General features: G+C 51.9%; 1 protein-coding gene across 1 annotated transcript in view; it reads right to left on the reverse strand.

Moving 5' to 3' along the window:
- Positions 1-16,914: 16,914 nt before the first annotated feature.
- The window catches only part of Jag2 (jagged canonical Notch ligand 2), a 28,127-nt gene continuing 21,602 nt past the window's right edge, over positions 16,915-23,439 (reverse strand). Inside the window, exons 17-29 of the mRNA XM_028764441.1 lie at positions 23,228-23,380; positions 23,037-23,150; positions 22,717-22,830; positions 22,501-22,614; positions 22,276-22,392; positions 21,821-21,848; positions 21,657-21,742; positions 21,058-21,171; positions 20,851-20,966; positions 20,228-20,476; positions 19,553-19,684; positions 18,655-18,811; positions 16,915-18,484 (exon numbers count right to left, since the gene is read on the reverse strand). Coding sequence (XP_028620274.1) covers positions 17,988-18,484; positions 18,655-18,811; positions 19,553-19,684; positions 20,228-20,476; positions 20,851-20,966; positions 21,058-21,171; positions 21,657-21,742; positions 21,821-21,848; positions 22,276-22,392; positions 22,501-22,614; positions 22,717-22,830; positions 23,037-23,150; positions 23,228-23,380 — 1,991 coding nt within the window. The 3' untranslated portion in view covers positions 16,915-17,987. The remainder of the gene's footprint in view (positions 18,485-18,654; positions 18,812-19,552; positions 19,685-20,227; positions 20,477-20,850; positions 20,967-21,057; positions 21,172-21,656; positions 21,743-21,820; positions 21,849-22,275; positions 22,393-22,500; positions 22,615-22,716; positions 22,831-23,036; positions 23,151-23,227; positions 23,381-23,439) is intronic.

Genomic DNA, 23,439 nt, shown 5'->3' on the forward strand with positions numbered 1-23,439 from the left:
AGGAAGGTTTGATGCTCCAGTGTAGGGGAATGCTAGGGCACTGAGGCAGGAGTGGATAAGTGAGTGGGAGAGCACCCTCATGGAAGCAGGGAGAGGGAGGATGGGATTGGGGGTTTGTGGAGGGGAAACTGGGAAGGGGATAACATTTGAAATGTAAATAAATAAAATAACCAATAAATTTTTTTTTAAAAAAAGTATAAAAGACAATGATTCCATTTATACAAAATGTCCAGAAAAGGCACATCCGGAGGCAGGAAACCTGTTTGGTGCTTCTGGATCTGAAGGTGGGCACAGGAGTGATGGCCCCTGAGCGGGCATTGCCTCTGGCTTGTGGAGAGGATCTGTGGTCAGAGGTCAGACTGTTGTTACCGTGTACAACCCTAAATGGATGAAAGGTAATTTAATAATTGGATACCTCAAACAAATTAATTTTATGGTATGTGAAGTACAGTTCAGTAAAATTGAGAAGGTAAGCAAGGAAAGAAGAAAAAGAGAGAGGAGAGGGAGGGAATAAAGGAACGCCTAGCAACCCTGACCTCTTTCCTCTCCTTGCTTAGCTCATGAGGGCAAACCCAAGCCAGTCTTCTGGAGGGTGGTTGAGGCATACCTGCTACCCAGCTCAAGGTCAACCAACTCCCTGAATTGAGGTGGGGTCAGCATACATAAGGTTGCAAGGGCCAGCCAGGCCTGCAGGTAGATAGCAGCAGCACCGAGCTAAGCCACACCGAATGCTCAGGCATGCATGCTCATCTTCCATGCCACGGTGAGGCCATACATCAGTGACACAGTACCAGATGACTCATGGCAGCCCCCCGACAGTTGACTGTGGCTCTTTATTCCTGACACGTGCAGATTATAGCTTTGGGGACTGTTCGTATCGTGATACAGGGACGCGAAGCTGTTCACTGTTCCTACATGTAAGTCTAATTGATGAGAACCACTCCCAAGCACAATAGAGTCTGGCTCCATTTCCGAAGTCTCTGACCACAACTGGTCCCTCTCTTCCTCTTTTGGTTTGGAACCTGAGTGAGCTAATGAAACAATCCTAAGGGCTGGGCCCTCAGCAGGAAGTTAGAACCATAGGAACTCCAATCTGAGAGAGAACTCACCCTATCCTATCCACAACTCCCCACCCCACCCCCAGTAAACACCATCCACCTCTCTATTGGAGCCATTCTGGACTTGGGTCTCCCTGCTCCCCCAGTAAAAGGCATCATGAAGGTAACCAACCACTGCATAAATCTTGTCATGTACTGACACCGATGCCCAGCCGGGCAGAAATGTCGCCAGCTGAATTCTGTTCCATATCCAACACTGCTCCTCCCTCCTCTGCCGGGTGCAGAGGAGTCAGTAATGGCTGGTTCTGAGGGGTTTGACACCAAGTTTTTATAGAACTCAGGAAGCCTGGGCATGCTTTCCTGGAACTTTCAACTGTTGGTAGCTACAGGAGTTACAGGAACTGAGCTGATCATGCCCACCTTGCAGGGGGAGGGGAGTCACGACACCCTGTGAAAGATCAGTCAGAATCTGGCCCCCAGATTCTCAGTTCTAGTCCCACAGCATGCCTCTGTGTGCAGAGGCCAGTAGGGCCGTGTGGCGAGGAGCACTTGGGTGTAACTTGCAGATTCCCAGACACTGGGTGCTGGTGAATGAACAGAAACTTGTGCAGGCTGAGCAGAGACGGGTCTGGAATAAACCCAGAAGCCACACAGGCAGAGGAGAGAGGACACCTGATCCCAGACTTCTCCGTGGCTATCGATACTCAAAGCTCAAGCACTTAGCAACTGCAAAGCAAGAACCTTACGTCACTCTTCTTAAACAGACCATGATTGGCAGCAGGGATGGGGTGGGGGCCCTACACATAAACTTAACAGCAAAGCCGAGTCCAGCCCTGGGAAATCCCCAATTGCTCTGACCATGCGCTTAGGACACACACAGGGTTGACCAAGCTGTTGGACAGTTATTTTGCATATGTGTGAGAGTACATGCTGGGAGTCTGCGCCAACTCCTCACCTGAACGTGCAAACCCAGCCTGGCTCTACAGTCTGGACCATGGTTCCAGAAATACAGAGGCCAACAGGAAGAAACAGCAAGCCTTGGAGCTCCTTGGTTATGGCAGGCAGCAGGTGAGGGAAAGGTGAAGAGTGAAGGTAGTGTTGAGTTGTCTTTACACGGCCTGGGTCGGGCTATGCCAGAAGCTTCAGAGGCTAGGGAGAGCAGAGGTGAGATCCTCGGGCTAACACAGGACTCCTGGAGGACTTGTAATAGGGTGGAAAGCCACTGAAGAATTTTATTATTTCTGGAGGAGGTGAAAAAGTGAGGGTAGGGGGAGAGGAAGAGGAGCGGGGAGAGGAAAGAGTGGTGTCATCAAACCAGAATAGATACCTGAGGGCAGGGCCAGGCTGACTCCCAGGCCATGGTGACCATCTAAGTGGTAGGCCAACCTCTTTCCTTCTTTGTACCCCGAGGGACTGAGGGAAACTGGGGCATCCCAGACTAGGCTGGCTGAATTCCAGCTATGCCTAAGTAGAAGGAATGGCACAGAATTGTCACCGTGTGGCTGTGACTGTAAAAAATAAAAGCAGTTTCACATGGTTCATCCTGACAGAACCAAAGGCCACCTGGTTGTGAAAGCCAGAGGGACCCATAAGAGCGTGGACGGGGTCCCCATTTTTTGCCATCCCTCCACAGGTGGAAAGCTTGGTCAGGCAATCCCAGTGCTCTTGTGGCCCCCTAGATTTAGGCCATGCGGATGGGGACTCTCTCCTGGCACTTCTAAGCCCTGATACTCAGGCAACCCCACAGGGCTGCTGGGATGGGGGTGCGGAGGAGAATTCTATCATCTCCGAACCCTCCTGTGACAGGCTCCAACTGGTTGGCTTAAGAGCCGGGCTCTACTGTGTACAAATCAGAAAACAGTTTTGGAAGCGATTTGGCAGCACAGATTCTAAACGCTCTGTGACCTGCAACCCAGCAATTTAGTGTCTAGGAATTTAAACAGCAAATTGGCCAGATGACTCAATCTCCACCTCCACCAACGAAGCTCAGGCTGTTTCTCAAAAGCAGAGACAAGCAAGAGAAGCCAGAGAGGCTGTGGGAGAGAAGGTTAGTGGGGCTGAAGGGGTCAATGGGCAGGGAAAAAGTGGCACTGGGGAGAGATCCTATGCCAGTAGTAGCAGGGGGACCCAACATGCCCAGGACGTGTGTGACAGACATGCTCTGCCTGTCATCGGAAAACCACAAAGCGTGAACCGAGTATGACAAAAGGTGAGACTGTGTGACCTATGCCATGTAACCTTACATGGTAACAAACACGTAAAGAGGACAGAGAACCAAGCAGGGGGGAAGCCCGTGCCCACTACTCTTGTTTCTGCATGGTGAGATGAGGCTCCCACCCCCGACACTCACACAGTCTCTGTAGTTTTCTGTCCATTCGCATTTCTCCCCAAATAAACGAGTGTTACTTTATAATTGGAAATGAGTAAGCTAATTTGAAAAATTAACGACAACGAGGCATTGCTGGGAGAAAGCCACAGACAGAGCCCGAATGGAGAGAGGACCAGAGCTCTCTGGCAGCTCAGAAGACTAGGCTTGTTACAGTGCCAGCTCAGAAGTTGATCTGTGCAGAACACCAGCCCGGCAAGATCCCAGCAGGGGCTGCGGCCACTCAGGAAATCAACCAGACACTTCTCATAAAGCCAAACAGGAACTTCCTCCTACCAGCAGCAAGGCAGTGACCAGGAGGAAGCAAAAACCACTGTCCTGGAGGTGGAGAGAGGAACCCTGAAAATCAGGACTCCCCAGAGCTCCAGAACGTGGGAGTAGGGAAGCAGGTTGTTGGTGGCTCCTCAGCCAGGACTCTCCTGGCACCTATTGGGAGGATACCCCTCTTTCATGAACTTTCTTCTTCTTCTTCTTCTTCTTCTTCTTCTTCTTCTTCTTCTTCTTCTTCTTCTCCTCCTCCTCCTCCTCCTCCTTCTCCTTCTTCTTTTTAAAAGATTTATTTATGTATATGAGTACACTGTCACTGTTTTCAGATACACCAGAAGAGGGCATCGTATCCCATTGCAGATGGTTGTGAGCCACCATGTGGTTGCTGGGAATTGAACCCAGGACCTCTGGAAGAGTAGTCAGTGCGCTTAACCTCTGAGACATCTCTCCAGCCCCTCCTGAACTTTTTTCATCCAAGATTCACCAGATTATCACAGCTTGTGATGGTAGGGGCTGGGGTTCATCATGTCATAGACCCCCTGGGGAGAGGGAAGGGAGCCATTTACAAAGTCCAGAGCATTGAGTCTTCCTGGGAATCTGCCCTCAGGAAGCAGCTGCCAATGAGAGAAGTGCCCAGTTCCACCCCCAATCCAGGATCATAGGTTAAAATGATGTTCGCCAAGGCCAAGGCCACTTACTGGACATCTGGATATCTCTTCTGCACCTCGTGTCACCACCACAGCACTGATGGCTTGTTAACTTGCCTGTTCATCATGGCCAACGTGAGCAAGACTGACAAGCCCGGCAAAAGGCAACCCAAAGTCTACAGAGGCAAGGGCAGCCTCAGAGCCAAGGAGGACAGAAGTGCAGAAGAACCAGACAGGAGCTCCTGCAGTTGGAACCCAGCTGGGACACAGGCACTAAGGTCCCTTCCAATAGAGGAAGTGGTGAATGAGCCCAACAGGCAATGAAAGTGTAGAGGCAGAGTCCTAGGAAAGGGTCCAACAGAACGCAAAGACCCAAACCATCCCAGAAGAGTAAAGAACACCCATGACTGGCTGTGTAGTAACTTCTCACAGCCAAGGAAACACTCTCGGTTATGACAATAGAAACTGAAATGAAGAACCATGTTTGGTGGTGCCAATCATCCTAGTGCTTGAGACACTGAGGCAGGGAGATTCTGAGTTCTGGCAACCCCGGGCTATACAGCAGGATGGGGGGGGGGGGGGGAGGGGGGAAGGGGGAGGGGCGGAGGCGAGGGGGGGGGGGGGGGGAGGGGGAGGGGAGGGGAGAAGAGAGAAGGAGAGATCCCATGGTATGGCTGAAAGAAGGAGCTCACCACCAATTCTGATGACCTAAGTTCCATCCCTGGGACCCACATAGCAGAGAGAAAAAAATGATTTCCACGAGTTTCCTCTGACTTCACCATGGTGTTCACATGTGTGCATGCACACACACAGAGAGAGAGAAGAGAGAGAGAGAGAGAGAGAGAGAGAGAGAGAGAGAGAGGAGAGAGAGAGAGCACCCTTAATAAAACAGTTCATCCAGGAACTCTAGCCACTCCCAAAAGTGTAACACTCACTCATGAGAGACAGAACAGAGGAATAAAGAAATGAGTAAGGAACTATCTGATGCAGTAGCAGCCGAGAGTCCTCCCTAACTATGTCAAACGATAAGCCACACCATCAGGAAGCTCAGAAAACGCCACACAGGACCAGTGCTGTCTCAGTCACATTTCTATTGCTGTGACAAAACACCACAACTAACTCAGTGTATAGAGGGAAGCATTTAATTGGCTTCAGAAGGTTAGAGTCCACGATGACCTAGCAAAGGCACTGTGGGAACAACTGAAGGATCACATCTTGATCTGTAAGTAGGAGGCACACAGGAAATGACATGAGTCTTTGAAACCTGGAAGCCCATCCCAGGACACACCTTTCCAAACAGTTCCACCAACTGGAGACCAAGTATTCAAACCTATGAGCCTACAAGGGCCATTCTCCTTCACACTGCCAAGAGAAACACCTTCATTCAACTTAGAGCCTCCTGCTCTGGGAAAGACGACGCCAAGAGTGTGGAGAGACAAGGCAGACTGCAGGATGGTACATGCAAAAGCCATGCCTGCTGAAGGAGAGTTACCTGAAATATATAAAGAACTCTCACACACAACACTAACATTGTGCAAGAAGGAAACTGTCCAAAGATCTGGACAGACGCCTTGACAAAGAGGACAAACTTCAAGTAGCATGCAGAGGATGCTGGGCTTCCATCACCGATGCTAGTGAAACCTGGGGGACATGAATGTTTGTAGCTGCTGGGTTTGTAATTCTAGAGCCTGAAAGCAACTGGGGTATCCTTAAAGAGTAATGTAGTGATGAGTAGGCGTGGTCCACGCAGGAACTAGACCACTATTCCTTAGTAGGAAGGGATGAGCCATTATTCCTGGAAAACATGGAGGAACTGAAACGTATGTGACTACGTAGAAAGCCAGTCTGAAGAGACTAGACCCTGTGTGATCCCAACACTAGAATATTCTGGTAAAGTCAGAAAACATTCACAAGATCAGTGACTTCTGGGGGCTCAGCGAAGGTGGGGTAAATGGGGGATCCCAAGGGACTAGATACAGCACTGGTCTATAAAAGTGGCAGGGCAGCCACAGTAGAGGAGCCTCTGGGTATAGAAGGTGCCAGAGGTTGAGGGGGTCAGACGTCCATGGGAACTCTACTTTCAGCCTAGTTTTACTGTAAACCTAAAAGTATCCTAAAAATAAATTTTGCTAATTTAAAGAAAAACTTAGCTGGGCGGTGGTGGCGCACGCCTTTAATTCCAGCACTTAGGAGGCAGAGGCAGGAGGATTTCTGAGTTCGAGGCCAGCCTGGTCTACAGAGTGAGTTCCAGGACAGCCAGGACTACACAGAGAAACCCTGTCTCGAAAAACAAAAAACAAACAAAAACAAAAAAACAAAAAAACAAAAAAACAAAAACAAAAAACAAAAAAAATAAAAATAAAAAATAAAAAATAAAAGAAAGAAAGAAAAACTTAAAAATACACTTAGCCTACAGCCCAGTGTTTACACTCTTGGACATTTATTCCAGAGCAATGAGAAAATACCCTCTCACAGACATGTGCCCAGTAATATAGACAGGTGTTTTATTGGTAATTGTCTGGAAGAGGAAACAATCCATGTCCTTTAATAGCTGAACAAACCTCAGTAAGTCCACATAATGGCATAATACTCAGATGTAGAAAAGGGACACCCTGTCCACGTGTGCAGTACTTTGTGTGATTATTAATGACTCGAGGAAGAGAGCCAGCCTCGAAGGTTATTTATTGTATCATTCAACATATTTCTAGAATGACAGGATCATAGAAACAGTGGGTCAGCTTTCTGTCACTGTGACTTATAGAAGGAATCTCACTCGGGACTCCAGAGGGTTCAACACAGTCACGGTTCCGTTGGTTTTTTTAAAACTGTGACAAAAGCAAGGACATGTGGCAGAAGAAAACCACTTGTCTCGTGTCAGCCAGGAAGCTGAGGGGGCGGGAAGGGATGAGGCGTCCTCTAAGACGCACGTCCCTGTGACTCATGTCCTCCAGCCCAGCCCCAGCTCCTGACGACTCCTCCTCCACTATGACCTCTTCAGTTCTCTAGCTCGCTGATGAAGTTGCTGCCCTGTGAGCCAATCAGCTCATAGCTGCACCCCACCCTCTGCTAGAGATGGAGCCTTCCCCACAGGGGCTTTGTGTGATACTTTTGCCCAACTCACAGCTGCTGTCAGGGCCTGATGAAGGGGCAGAGAGTGTGCCCTGTGACTGTAAGGGACAACAGTGACAGTCTCCTGTCAGTGGCTGTGATCACATCCTATCACAGGGTTGGCTGTCTGACTGACTTTACACTCATGAAAATGTCATAGAAATCTGTTAGTTTGAGAACTGGAGGATAGTGACAGGTAGTTTGTAATAGTGTTCCTTTCCAAGGGAAGGGGAGCCAAGGGTGACACACAAGGTTGCATAGGGGCTAGAACAGGTTTCTAGGAACAATTGTTTGCCTGTGCCATAAGCAAAGCTTTCCTACCCTTTCTCATTGGCTACTATCTGCTAAGAAAGTACTCATTTGATTCTGAGCAGTTTCAGTTCTGGCTGCCACACTGTCTTCTAGTTTTTTTTTTAAATAAAATCCTTTTATCTATACCCAATGTAAAAAGTGACATAGAAATACACAAATACAGGCCAGGAGACAAATTGTGAGGCCCCAAGGAAGCCTGAGAGCTGAGTGGGATGTGTCCACAGAGGATGGCAGGTGTGTGCATTGCTGCAACTTCTTTTTTTTTTTTTTTTCTTTTTTTGGTTTTTCGAGACAGGGTTTCTCTGTATAGTCCTGGCTGTCCTGGAACTCACTCTGTAGACCAGGCTGGCCTCGAACTCAAAAATCCACCTGCCTCTGCCTCCCAAGTGCTGGGATTAAAGGCGTTCGCCACCAATGCCCGGCGCTGCAACTTCTTATGAGACATAGTTACGTAAAAACCGAAAGACAGGGAGCTGGAGCAATGGCTCCGTGGTTAAGAGCACTTCCTGCTCTTGCAGAGGATTGGGATTCAATCTCAACACCTACATGGTGGTTCACAACCATGCATAGCTGCAGTTCCAGGTGATCCGATGCTCTCTTTTGACCTCAGCATATATGCAGTGTGCATACATTCACGCAGGCAAAACACTCTATGCTTTTCGGGCATAGAAGTTGGGAATTTGACCTGAAAAGTCATATAGAGATGTCAATGTTCTAGAATGGCTAAAACAACTGTAACAACAAAACAAAAAGCCCCAAAACCAATTCCAGTTTACCAACTTATGGTAGAGCTGTGGTCATCAAAACCACATGGTCTGTCACAAGGATGGAGGCTGATGTGAAGTCAATTTGAAGGAAAACGGATTTTCAACAAAAAATTACATAGTGATAGCCGTAGCCTAGCAGCTGTTTGTCACAGACAACAGCTAACTAACCTAACCACTAAACTAACAACAACTAACAACTAACTAACAACAGCTAATCTAACTCACATGGGTGGTCAACTTAGGGGTTAACCAAAAACTGCCCCCAAAAGATCTAATTATTTAAAAAGGGAGGAAGCTGGGAGTGGTGACGAACACCCTTAACTGCAACCTAAGGAGGCAGAGGCAGGAGGATCTCTGAGTTCTAGGCCAGCCTGGTCTACAGAGCTTCAGGACAGCCAGATCTATACAGAGAAACCCTGTCTCCAAACAGTAAATAAACAAAAGAAAATGAGAAGTGGGGCAGCAATGTGGCCCTGTGGGTAAAGGTGACCTCCAAGCCTGGCACCCTGAGTTCAAGCCCTGGGACATATACGGTAGAAGGAGACAACTGACCACTCAACTTATCCTTGACACCTCTCTATATACACTGTTGCGTGTGTGTGTGTGTGTGTGTGTGTGTCTGTGTGTGTGTGTGTGTGTGTGTGTGTGTATGTTTGTGTGAGTGTGTGTGTGCATATGAGTGTGTGTGTGTGTGTGTGTAAGCATACCTAAATAAATAAGTGTAATTTTTAAATTATAATTCAGGGCTGGAGAGGGAACTCTGTTGAGAGCAGCAGCTGCTCTTCCAGGGGACTTAGAGTCAACTCCCAGCACCCACATGGGAGCTCACAATCACCTGTAACTTCAGTCCTAGGGGACTCAATGTCCTCTTCTGGCCTCTTCACACACCTGCTTGGTGCATAGACATACAAACAGGCAAGATATACGTTAAAAACCATACTAGTTCTAGAAAAAAGAACTGGTGATGAAGATTTGTATGTGTGTGTGTGTGTGCATGCACACACACACACACTCACACTCACACACACAAACACCTCCGTAGATGAAACTTGGCTTCTGACAGCAGGAATACACCAGAGGCTTTATGTTCCCAGACCCATGGACTCTTGGGGTGATTGCCTTCAGGTTACACAGGTACACACAGCTCACTCACTCTGTACTGGCTGAATGGTGTGAGAAAGGGATCTTTCACCCTCCAGCACAGTGTGAAGTGTCACTGTCTCAGAGACCTGCAGGCTGTTCAGAAAAATATCAAACAGCGGGGGGGGGCGGCGGGGCGCGGCCGACTCCAGAGCCCCAGGGACACACATACATATACAGACACACAGACACACACACACACACACACACACGCACACACACACACTGGAGCACCTCTAGGCTGCCATGTGGCACTTGGGGACCTCAGAGCTCTGCCCCCTCAAGACGAGTGCCCCTCTTCAGACATCGGTACCCCTATTCTTTGTCTGAAAGTAATGACATGATGCTCTCTGTGTGATTAAAGTGTCCCTGCTTTTGCTGGATGACTTAAGCCCTGCTAGACAGGTCGATTGCCCAGAACTATAACAAAATTATGTGCAAGTAGTTTGTGAAAAGAAAATAATTTCAATGGTCTAAACGTGGTTTTCTATATTTCAGGTTTCATCTTCATATAAAACGTATGGAAGTCAGCGCCACAATCAAATCGCTTGCTTTTTGTTGTTTGGAGCCAGGTTGGGAGTGGGGTGTTTGTTTGGGCCTGAAATTCACTATGTAGCTCATACCAGCCTTAGATTTGCAGCGATCCTCCTGCCTACGCATCCAGAGTGCTGAGCTCACAGGTGTGAGCCAACAACACCCGGCTCAGATAGCTTCACGGGAAGCTGTGCTGTGAGCTCCGATCGTAACAGCTTTGGGGATATGCATTTGTAACAGCTTTGGAGATATGCATATGCCAGCCTTTTACCCTTCTAAAGTAAAAAACTGGCTAGGTTTGTCATGCATTCATAGAGTTAAGCCATGCTCTCAAATGTAGAACAGCTCTATCCACCCCTCGCCTGAGAAGGAAATCTGGTACTCAGTTACCAGGCCTGCCGCTGACTGGACCCTTGCCACCCGCTAGCAACTCTCTGCTTCCTGTCTTTACATATCCCCTCCAAACTGCTCTTGAAGGATGGTGTAGTTTGCTTCTGTTGCTGTGATAAGACACTGACTAAACCAGCCTGCGGGAGGAAAGGGTTTGTTTGGCTTACAGATTGTCGTCTATCATCAGGGAAGGCCAGGACAAAGACTCAAGAGATGAACTTGGAGGCGGGAACTGAAGCAGAGAGCACAGAGAAATGCTCCTCGTGGTTTGCTCAGCCTGCTTTCTTATACAGGCCAAGACACCCTACCCGGGGGGGCAGCGGTGTCCACACTGGCCCTAGTCCTCCCTCATCAATCAAAGAAAATGTCCCACCTACATCCCCCACAGGCCAATCCGATGGAGGCAATTCCCCAACCTGATGGAGACTGATTCTAGTTTGTATGAGTCCATTTCGTGTCAAGTGCAGTGGCCTTCGGCCTCTGGCGGCTTTCCCCAAGTACAGTTTTCCTCCCCTGCAGTGTGCTCATGTCTGTTCCTTCCTCCATTCTTATTCCATTTCTGGATACACAGTATCCTCCTTATTCGCAGCAACATCTTCCAAGATACCTGCAACTGTAGACAGTACGGATTCCAGATGTTTTTACACCTCTGCGTCTGTGAGAAAGTTTAATTTTTCAGGCACAGCCGAGTTTAGCAAGAGCAAATAGTAACACCGAACCGCTGTAACAACGCACCCTAATAAAGGCTATTTAAAACTTATCAATTGTTTATTCAGGAGCTTTCCACTTACTATTTTCAGGCCACCGTGCGTAACAGGAACTATACATGGATGAGAGGGTTTGAGTCATTATCTGAAATAGTGTGACATGGCACTGCTTACATAATTGGCATCAACCAGGAGTGCACACTTAGGCACCCAGTTTCCTTACAGATTACCACCTAGGCTCTTCCAGGCTACCCAGTATGCCTTGTGTATGCATCAGAACTGTTTCCTTGTCCTTTTTTTTTTTTTTTTGTCACTTTACCACTAGCTGAGGTTGGCGCACACCTTTAATCCCAGCACTCTGGAGCCAGAGACAAGTGGATCTCTATGAGTTCAAGACTAGCCTGGTCTACATAGTAAGTTCCAGGCCAGCCAAGGCTGCATACGAGACTCTCTCTCTCTCTCTCTCTCTCTCTCTCTCTCTCTCTCTCCCTCTCCCTCTTTCCTTCTCTTTCTCTAATCTATCACATATATTATAGAGAGAGATGATGTACATTGTGTGTGTGTGTGTGTGTGTGTGTGTGTGTGTGTGCGTGTGCGCGTGCGCATATCACTCTACCAAACCCTTCTCCATCCTGCATAGATGTGGGTCCCTGATCCCCAGCTGGGATCATCTGTAGGGAGGTGAGGTAAGTCTCCACCGAGCCATTGGGCTCCTCCTTCCTGCTTGGTGGGATATCAGCTGCCGAGGCTGCTCATTGGCTTTTCCTTCCACTGTGTATTTCTTTGATAATTAGGTTGGACGGTCCTTTCCTCTGCAGATCTGTCACCTGGAGTAGTCACCGCGCCTCCTGACCCAGTCACTCTCTGGCCAAGCACCTAAAGACCTTTGTCATCTCAATCTAACCATCTAAAGTTGAAGAGCCTGGAGACTGCAGAGGTGAGAAATGCACCATCCCCCTGAAGGTGATGAGGAACCAGGAAGAGGCAGGGAGGGTTGCTGAGCTCCCAAGAGCCTGAGGGTCATGGTGAGTGAGAGATGTGTGTGCTGAGATTACGCAGAGGCTTGAGACTGTTCCTAGTGGCCCATGCGTGAGTGTGTTGCCTTCATGGGACTCTCCATGAATCCACCCACCTAAGGACAGCTCTTTCTGAGAGCCCTTTAGCCCAGGTCCTTGCTCGGTCCTTTTTTTTTTCTTTATCTGGGCTCTGTATCCTTCCTAGATCTGGGGACCCCAAGCCACTCAAAAACCAGAGAGTGATATGGGTTATCTGTGACATTGAGAAATAGTGACTTTGGATGGATATTGCTACTCCAAGGTTCTCTTGATATCCTCCAGACCTTTATTATTTTATTTAATTTTTCATTTGTTTGTTTGCTTGCTTTTGAGATAGGGCCTCACAGTATAGCCCTGGCTGGCCTGCAACTCAATATGTAGACCAGGCTGGCCTTGAACTCACAGAGATTCACCTGCCTCTTCTTCTCAAGAGCCGGGATTAAAGGTATGAAAACCATGCCCAGCCTCTGGATTTGTTTTATATTAGCCTGTCCATCCAGAGTTCTCTCTTCTGTGAAATAGAACTAGGCAGACACTTCTCTTCTGGGTTAACACCAGTTAAAGACCAAAACCCTGCACCTGAACAGACAAGTTCCTGCGCCCATCCCAGCCCCAGGAATCTCCTCTCCTCTAGTGCCCCGCTCCTACAGAAATAGCACTGGAGCCCCTTGGAACACCCCCTGCTTAGTACTGCTCACTCCCTGCCTGCTGCCTTCCTCTGAGAACACACCTCATGGGACATCTCTTTCCCAAGCTGTACCCTATCCACCTCTGCCACAAGCTTCTGAGACCTCTGGGGGTGGAAGCCAGAAAGAACATTGTAAGGCAGAGCCCTTCCTCACAGGACCTCACTTCCCCCTTTGTGCACTAGTATAACCCAAACCCCAGACGCTGTCAAACCTGAGATCTCCAGGCCCCACTGACCTGGACTCCTTAGATCACCAAGGCCAGGGTCTGATGGAGAAAGGTGAGCCCAGCTGCATTTGGGAGAGGTGAAGTCCATCCTGAAGCCACTGTAGGGCCAAGCCAGCTGCCTACAGCTTAGCCTGCAGGGGTTAATGGGCTCAGCTACCCTGGGACCCGGTTCCCATGTAGACTCTCCTCACTGCTCCCTGAGCCTGGTTTCTTCGGAGATACAGCAGTCAGAGCTGTCGCCAAGCAGAATCAGCTGGTGCGGTCCCTTGGGCCAAGTGCCAAAGAAGCAGCCAGGATGGGGCCTGCCTACTGCTCACGGCAATGTGAGAGCAGGTAAGAGAAGCATAGACTCATGACCTCAGACCTGTCCCATATCCACATCAGGCCGTCAACCAGGACTTGGTTTTCTGGGTCAGAGTGGCAGCTGGGATACCCACCCCCAGGATCCAGACAGTGCAGACTCCAGATACGTGGGAGAGTAAGAGGGCAATCTGACCTCAGCTCTGAGGAGGGTTATGTTTCAGGTGCTGGGCTAGAGGCTCTACCCTGCTATCTAGACTGCAGTGCCAGCCACTGAGCACAGTCACCCTACCTAGAAACCAATCGTGGGAAAACATGAGGCTATATGTTTTGCTGGAGGAGTGAGTACCCACTGTCTACGCCCTAGTCAGGCACCCCTTAGAATCCAGACCTTTAACCCTGGAGGCACACAGCCCATGCCTGCTGGGATACAGGAAGTCCCCATGGGTGCAGGGAAAGTAATCCTACTCAGTGGCCTGCCCCCACACCGCTCTCTCCGCTCTACCTGGCTCATGTGTCCTTTCCTGGGGTCTGTTCTGAGCACAATCATCTACACAACATTCAATTTCTAAGGGTGAAAGAGAGGGTCAGACCGTGTTTAGGATACATGCCCTCCAGACCCCAATTGGAAGCAGATCTAAAAGGCAAGGTACAGACTCTGAGTCAGTTCCAGAGGTTTGGCCTGAGGTGGGGACTGCAGACCACAGCTTCCTCCGTCTTGCCCATGAATAGAAGCTGTCTTTCTCAGGTTCCCAGTACTAACAAGAGGATAGGCGGGAGGAGGAACCTGTAGTTTCCCAGTGGTGCAGATCACAGTAGGTTCCTGGAAACAAGATGGCTCTAGGGTAGGGAGGAGGTATGTCTACTGCTGTACCACAGTTCATTCTCAAAGCTTGTTCTTCTTCATCCGGGCAGCAGGATTTGTAGATGGGGGAATAGGAGCAGTGTCTCCAGTCAGACGGTCACCTTGGGAGGCTGTGGCAGCTCCAGGAACAGACATGGATTTCTCTTTACTCAGCCAGGGAAAACCCAAGGCCGGTAACAACCTCCGGGTGACAGTGTATGCAGCTAGCTGACCACATAAGTGAGCTTTCCTCTGGTTGGCCTTCCTGAGGGATGAGCCTCTGTGGAGCTGGTTGTCCAGCTCTGCAGAGGGAATGGACTCGTGTAGGAACAGGATGGCCCTGGATCAAACCCTTCCCCATGGGAAGGCTGGGGTCAGTTGAATGGCCTGCATTCCCCTACAGTCAGTGGCCACACTGAGAGTGGGGACTCCAGTCAGAGGGGACTGTGGAGTGGACTAGAGAATCTGGGCCTGTTAGTGTAGCTATCAGCATGGGCTGGCTGGAGCCAGTCTGTCCCCGTCCCTGCTGGGTAGCAGGTTACCTGAGTGGAGACCAATTCTCAGCTACTGACCAAGCCAGCTTTGAGCAGGGTATAGTTTGTCAGAAAAGCCTGGAACCTGAAATGGACTTGAGAAACCGGACAATAGATGTGGCGGGAGGTGCAGGCCTGCAACATGTGTGCATGTGGGCCTCCAGAGATGCTCTATTCATGCTCTTGATGTGTACACCACATGTGAACCTCTCCCACTTCTGCCTCTGGCAGCTCCTTACTTGGGCAAGCATATGGTAGACTTCATGCTGTGAGTCCCACCCGCTCTATGGGGCCTTCCCTGGCACCATCCAGACAGCCATGAGCACACCAGACACACACACACACACACACCTCTGCTCATCCCAAGACTGACTGTATTCTCGTGGTACCAGGACTACCACGACAGGCCCTCTACCCAGAACTCTTGGCTGCTGATAGCATTTCCATCCTTTGACCCCCAGCTGCATCTGGACTGTGTATTCACGTGGAGAGAGATGTATGGGTGTGTGTAGGTGCACAAGCACTATGAACACATGGAAGCCAAAGGGCTACCTCACAGATCGATTCTCAGAAGCCAGCCATCTTTAGTTTGAGGCAGGGTCTCTTGGTTGGTAACTGCCAGGACTGAACTCATCTCTTCCTGTGCTTCTGCAGCAAGTGTGGTACCAACTGGGCTCTCTCTCTTCAAGCCCTGTCCATCTTCTGAGGATCATCTTCCAGTTCCACTGTATCTGTTGAACTTACGTGAAGTCTTCATTTGGGGCCCTTTATGTCTTCCTTTTTGTGGGTTCTGCTCAGTTCCAGCCCGTCAGTACTTCTGAGGCACCTGCTTTGAGCATGGCGAGCAGCCTTGCTCTATGGTTGATGACTGAGAATCCTAATGGGCACACAGGTGTCTCCGCAGTCTGTCCTTCAGGCTGCTGATCACAGGCCAGGCTTCCTGTCAGTCTGAGAGTTTTGGCTGGAGTCTGCTCAATGACCTTATAAAGTCACTTATGAGACCAGTGGGTAGTAGTCTAGGACAGAGAGGTTGATATTCATTTCTATCATGCCCTTGAGGGCCTCAAGTATTATCATTTAAGAAGAAACTTGAAGCCTAGGGTTTTTGTTTTGTTTTGTTTAGCCAGTATAATGGTGGGAACGTAACTTTGACATCTTACGGAGTCAGGATGAAGACCATGCTTCCTTGGCAGCCTTGTGTCTGGACTGCCCACTGCCTGCGTGTGTTACTGCTGTTCCAGCTCTTCTCTGAAGAGGCTGGTGGAAAGATAGCAGGTACTGTGGAGACTCGTCACATACACTGTAGTACAGAGAACAGGGCACAAGGCATCTCCAGAAACAACCATGACAGGAGCCAGACGAGCTTTTTACCCAGCAAGAAGTATGGTGAGACCCCCTCCTCTCAAGTGCCAAGCAACCTTTCTGCTCCTCGGAGCTGTGGACGCTGGCTTTACTCTTTACCTTCTGCCAGTCTCTGCCCGAGGGAACAAACAGCCTGTGCACAAGCTGGCAGGATTGGCTCCCAACATTGAGCCCCGAGGTCACCATTGCTTATTCCTTAGTTCCCACATTAGATATAAAGACAAGAGGGCGCTGGCCAGAAGTCTGTGGCATCCTTGGGCTTCGTTCTCTCAAACTTGGGTCTCAGAGTCTGTGAGTGAGTCACTGCTGGGCAGTGTCTACGTCATAAAGCCCCCTTTCTTACCTATGTTTAGAGGTAGGAGGCCAGGGACCCACAATTCCTATTCCCCAGGAAGGCTCCACTAAACGGGTGTCACCTACTACTACGCCTCCAGGCAGTCACCCACTGCCCCGAGGTCAACAGACCCATCTGACCTCTCAGACTCCACATCAGCACGGCCCCACACCCAGGCCATGTCCCACCTCTGTCTCCGTCCCAACTGCACGTAGAGAAAAGGAACAGCATCCAAAGAACAGGGAGGCCAAAACGTTTAAGTTATTAAATCAAATATACAGACTGATTCATTTAATATGTACATATTTACAGAAATGCACTTTCACGAGGAGGGTGGCCGGGGCCGGCAGGTGGGCAGCGGCCTGGTGCCCACGGCAAACGCTGACAGCTGGGAGGGGGTCTGTGTGAAGGCACTTGTCACAAGCTTCAATACCGCCGTCCCGGGAGGGAAACCGAGCAGTTGGGAAGGGCACTTCTGAAAGCACAGTTGGAGATCTCTGGAGAGTTCTGGGCAGGAGGAAGCAAGGACAGCAGGCTGGAGGGGCTAGCTGAGGCATGGGCCAGGTTTGCTTGCCAGCCTTAGGCCACACCAGTGACCTCCGACCCCACTGACAACCACAGGCACCACCAACAGCTATGGTAACCAGCATCACACAGGCCACCATGGGTCCCACTGACAGCATGCCAGCCCAGCAGCCAGTGCCACTGACAGCCAAGCCACAAGCCAATGGCCACAGATGTTCCCAACAGCCACAGGTCCCACTGACAGCCATAGGCCAGGCCAATTACCACGGGTCCCACTGAGAGCTACAGCTAAGACAACAGCCACAGTCCCACTGACAGCCTCAGGCCATACTGTCAGCCACAGGTCCCACTGAGAGCCACGGGCCACACTGAAAGCCACAGATCTCACTGAGAGCCACGGCCTAGCCCACGGGTCTCATGGGCTTTTTGGGCCTTGAGCTAGAGAGAAACCCAAATGAGGAATAAAAAAGAAGATTCTGTAAACAGCGACAGCCTGTGGTAACAAACATTATACGATTTGGTGAGAACACAAAACACGCCCTGCTCTCCTGCCACAGTGCGTGCGGACACGGAAACGTTACAAAAATAGCAATGATCCGAGAATACTCCGTTGTTTTCCCGCCTGACAGCCATTGAATAATTTATACAAGGTTAAAGAAACGTAAAAAATAAACATTTGTTTTTTGGTTTTTTTGGTTTTGTTTTTTACACAAAATAAAGAAACTATGCACACGGCCTTGGCCTCCTGTGGTCCGGCAGGCAGCGTGGTGCCAGCAGGCAAGGGTTCTGGGTGCTAGCCTGGGCTACTCCCTGCCAGCACAGCGTACATCCTTGGTGCTTCTGACGGCACGGTTGTCCACTTTGGGCCCTGGAGCCCAGCAGGCTGGCCTTCCCAGGGAGCAGCTGGGGTCTTTGGTGAATTTGTGTGAGAGGAACTTCTCTGCCTCTGGGGAGTCCCCATCTCCACGGCTCAGCTCCTCATCCTCCTCGTCCTCCCCACCACCCCCGTGGCCAGCTGGCCCGGGCAGTGCCTCGCCTGCCCTGCGGGGTGGCGGCGTGAAGTTCTTGCACTGATAGAGTACATCCTTGTGGCCCCCAGTTCCCAGACTGCTGCTGCCGGGCCGCTCAATGGGGTTGCGGATGGGATTGAGCGGGGCCCACTGGTTGTTGGTGCTCTCATCCCGTGGTAGCCGGCTCCTCTCACGTTCTTTCCTGCGCTTTCGTGTCCACCATACGCAGATAACCACACAGGCAAGCCACAGGACGCTGAACACGCTGCACAGGACAGGCACCAACAGACCTGGGTAGAAGAAGAAGAGGTAAATGTCCCGTGTCCATACGGGACAAGCAGGGACTCTCTAGTTTCTAGAATGGAGCTAGGTGGCAGCAGACACCTCACCCCGCTGAGCAACATCCCATTGCTGATTCCCACTGGTCTTGAGTCTGGGAGCCCCCACCACCCCAGCTTACCTGTGGAAGAGCCACCCATAACAACGGTTTCCACCTTGACCTCCGTGACAGCCAGCAGCAGTGAGCTATTTCCTCTCTGAGTGATGGCAGCCACGATGGCGTGGGCTGTGCTCTGGATCAGGCTGCTGTCAGGCAGGTCCCTTGCAGGGCTGAAAGACTGTGGCAGAGGATGATACTGGGGGACAGCCCAAAGGCACCCTTCCTACATCCCAGGAGCCTGATCTAGCTGCTGCCCCAAAACTAATCTGGTCCTAGCCGGATGTACAGAGGGCTGCCATGGGTAGAGCTGAATCAGGGCTGTGCTACACACGGCAAGGACCTCAGAGGGCTTGGAGACCAAGAAATGGGGAGCTCCGTGAAGCTGGATCTTGATGTAAAGGTGCACCCATCAGACAGATTTAGGAAGTGGCCCGGCCCTATCAAATCCCTGCATCCTGTATGACGACCGCTGGCCTTTCTCAGTTCACTCAGCTCCCAGACCTGCGCCTGAAGAGCTACACAAATAATACCAGCCCACAACTCTGAACTGGCACCCAGCCTTCACCCAAGCCATCGTCTCTTCTCCCCTCTCTCTGAACACTGCACCCCGCCATCACCACATCACAAGGCTACCTTGATCTCCTGCCCAACCCTCCCCTCTGCTAAACCCCACCCTGCCTGACCTGGGTGGTCTGCCCTCACCCTGCCCAGCTTCCCACCCAACACCACTCGGCTGTGGAGGTGTCCAGAGGGATGCCAAATCTGGCTCTTATCTCAGTTCCCACTGCCCCAGGGGCCTCCATTCCACCCCGTAAATGCCTCCCATCCTCAAGTCTGCCACTGTCTCGCAAGATGCTAGACTGTCACAGACACTGAGGGTTTAGAGGCCTGCTCAGGACAGGTCCCCACCAACACTCACCACAGCCACCTCCACGGCACTGGCCCCCGAGGACGCGCGATCACAGAGCAGCAGGAGGAGGCGGTCTCGTGCCGCTGCCCTGGTGGCGGGCAAGGCTCGGATTCCAGAGCAGATAGCGCCCACGGTGGTGCCCTGGGCAGGCAAGCAACAGGTTAGCAGGGCCAAGGGCCATGATCTGAGGCCATTCATCTCTCTGCTAATGGGGGGCTCCATCCTGGGAGCAGAGGAGGAACAGTGGGAGCCTCCCTTACTCCTGATCCAGTCTGTCTGAGGCAATGGGAGGAGCTTGGGGGAAGTAGGAGCTGGTGAACGAGCATCATGAGTTCGAAGATCCTCTCTTCTGGGGAACAGGCAGGCTAGTTCGAAACACCCAGAGGATGAGGATGGGACATATCAGAAACAGAAACTATCCTTTAAATGGTGATCCAAAGGAGAGTGGATCCCAGCACCCCGGCAGTCTAGGCCCCTGAACTCTGGGTACATTAGCAGCCCAGACTGAACCCTCTCTCTCTCTTTTGCCCAACAACACCTAGGCTCAGTGCTTTCTCGTGTGAGCCCACTGGTGGCCATCTCTCTGCACAACCATGGGCTTCTGGACCTATGTGAGCTGAGGTTCGAACAGACTATCATTCTAAGGGTACGTTTGGGAATCCCGGGTCCCCCGGGATCACTCACCTGAGGCACTTGGTCACGGTTGAAGTGCAGTGTGAGGCGAGCACAGTTGTTGTCCAAATGGGTGGTCCGTGGCAGGCAGGGGGTGCTGGGTGCTAGAGGTTCCTCGGCTGTACACTCCCCCCAGTTCTCACAGGGTGGCTGCAAGCACTGACCCATGGCCTTCTCCCGGCATTGCTGCCCTGGTGGGCACTGGGCACTCAGAGTGCTGGGCTGACCAGACAGCAGGCAAGGCTTCCGTCCACACCATACCTGGAAGAGACACGCCCAGGAGACACGTGGGAATGAGAGGCATGGTCAGGCTCAAGCAGCTCACAGAGATAAGACACGAACCAGTCAGTAGGTTTCAAGCCAGTGTCTCTACCACCCAGGGGCCCTAGGGAGGCAGGCAAAACTCTACTCCATAAAGGACTTTCTGTCAAAATAGGAAGAGCTAAGCAGAGCCTGGGAGTGGACAGAGAAGAGAGGCAGGCCCAAGAACCATCCCAGTTCATCACCCTAGGATAGCCCTCAGAAATGGGTAGCCTTATCAACCTACACCACTACCCCTGTACCAGCCTCGATAGCTGAGTAAGCCTAGAGGCTCAGATGATTCAGGGTCAGAGTGCCAGAGGGGCTGGCCTCACCTTGCTGCAATCCCGGTGGCCATCCAGGCAGCGGCAGCTATTGCAGTCCTCTACCCAGGAACTCCCGTGTGGAAAGGACATGCCCCGGGACCAGCAGGGTCTCGTGAATATGACCACTGTGGTGAGAAGGAGGAGGCTTAAACGGAGTATCCAAACTCTGGAGGGTGGATCTGGTCCACGCCCTGACCATGGTCACAGTCGGCCTACCTTCCTGGCATCTGGGTCCAGAACGACCTGGTGGGCAGCTGCAGCGGTACCCATTAATCTCGTCCACACACGTGGCTCCGTAGGCACAGGGGTTGGACTGGCACTCATCAATGTCTGCAAGGAGAACGGCTGTGTTCTGAGGGGTGTGCGCCCCACACAGGGACCAGCGTGTGAGCAAGGCAGTGGGGCTATACCTCAGGCCACCTGACCCACAGCTACCTAGGTTGTCACTTTGCCAGTCTGAAGCCTTCTAACCCTCAGGCCCTTTCCCTGCATGTACACAGGGGCCTCTGTGCTCCACTCTCTCTGAGGTGGTCACATCCACAGAGACATCCTCACAGTCGGGGTGGGGGGAGTATGAGCATTCCACCCTGTAGCCCATATCTCCCTCTTCCCAAGATGCAACTGGCTCTTCAGGAAGGAACTAGGCGTCCATCGGACGCACACATGCGAATGGGAGGCAAGAGAGGGCTGTGGCCACCTCATCTACGAGGATACGGATGTTTATGTGTCCCAGCTCTTAACACCGAAGTTGTCAGGAGAGGGCCCTAAACAAATCCCCTCAATCCCAGCCCCTTCTATCCGCCTAGGCTGCTTACTGATACGGCAGTCGGGACCCGCAAAGCCGGGCGCACACTCGCAGCGGAACCAGTTGATGCCGTCAACACAGATGCCTCCGTTATAGCTGCAAGGGAGAGGGTGGCCATAAGGGGTCCCCCATGATGGGCCCTGCCCCCCACCAGCCTCCTGGGTCGCCACTCACCAGGGCAGAGGGTTGCAGTCGTTGGTGTCTGGATTTAAGGGGAGAGACAGGGTGGTTATTTTAACACACGCTTGCCCAGCACGCTTTGCAGCACATCTTTGTGTCTGAGGCTCATGGGTAGATACTATCCTGTTCATACCAGCCTGGCACAGCCCGTGGAGAAGTGCCAGGAAGGCTCAGGACCCCAAGGGAAGTCACTGGGAGTGGGGGCTATAGTCGTGTCTTAGCAGGAGCCCAAGACTGCAGAGTGGTGGATCAGGGGAGGTGGAAGGACCCTGCAGATCTGGCGTAGGGGCTGAATTACAAAATGGCAGAACAGGTCTCAGTGTGGATATGTGAGGTGGGTGGGTGAAGGAGCGGGTCTTCCAGGAAGCTGGAGGAAGGGGATGGCGAACCGAGTGAAGAAGTTAAGCAGAACCCACAGGCCTCCCCCACCTGAAGCCCCTCCAGCTCACTATGTGTGCAGGTACGGCCCTCCCAGCCATCCCGGCAGATGCAGGAGAAAGAGTCTCCGCTGCCCACACAGGTGCCTCCATTCACACAGGGATTGGGCACACAGCTGCTGTTCTTGGCTGCAAGGAGGGAGACAGGACTTTGTGTGATGCCTGGGTAGACCCCAACACAGCTGGGGCAGGCAGCCTAGGGCTAGGGGAGGCAGCTGGCCTGGGTAGGGTACTCACCGATGGTGCAGGTACTGCCCTTCCAGCCTGGAGGGCACGCGCAGCGGAAGGTGTCGCCGCTGTCATAGCATGTGCCACCGTTGCTGCAGGTGTAGGCGTCACACTGGAACTCACCTGCAAGCACGTGGCCGATCAACGGGCGGGACATACTGATCATAGCAGGGGGGTCCCGGCAGGCAGCCCCTCCGCTCGTCTGCAGGGACCCCAGGCACTTACGTGAGTGGCAGGTCTTGCCCTTCCAGCCATCATCACAGGCGCAGTAGAAGTCATTGACCAGGTCATAGCAGCGACCGCGGCTGTGGCAGGGGTCGGGGAGGCAGTCGTTGGGATCTGGGGGGAGGACGCCGGTCAGCGGGGGTCACCGGCGCTGGGGAGGGCTTCACGGAGAAGAGCAAGAGCTGGCCCCAAGCACGTGGGAGCCTGGGATTCCACCCCATGACTTCAGGCCCATGCACGCAGTGCTGGGTAGGACACAGGGGGTAGAGCCAGGCCTTAGCCAGGGGGGCAGTCCAGGTAAGGTGGGGGTGCTGACTCACTGATGTCACAGAGTTCGCCTTCCCAGCCACTGGGGCAGAAGCAGCGGAAGGAGTCCACTTCGTCAATGCACGTGCCCCCGTTGCGGCAGGGCTGGCCCATGCAGTCGTCGATGTCTGCGGGAGGGGTTGGGTGAGCGGTCACTGTGGCTGGCCCGGCTTGCCCCACCCCACCAACTCTGCACACCACTCACTCTCATGGCAGTAGGTGCCTGTGAAGCCGCTGTCACAGATGCAGGAGAAGTTTCCCCCAGGCAGGCTGACACAGTGCCCGTGAGGGCCACATATGCCAGAGGGCGCAACACCATGTGTCCTGGACCCTGCCTCGAACCCGCAGCCATCGACCACTGTGGGAAAGAGATGGACAGGGATCGGACCCATCTCCACCCAGGTACCCACCCCTGCC

Source organism: Grammomys surdaster, unplaced genomic scaffold (genome assembly GCF_004785775.1).
Source record: "Grammomys surdaster isolate TR1022 unplaced genomic scaffold, NIH_TR_1.0 144, whole genome shotgun sequence".
Lineage (NCBI taxonomy): Eukaryota > Metazoa > Chordata > Mammalia > Rodentia > Muridae > Grammomys > Grammomys surdaster.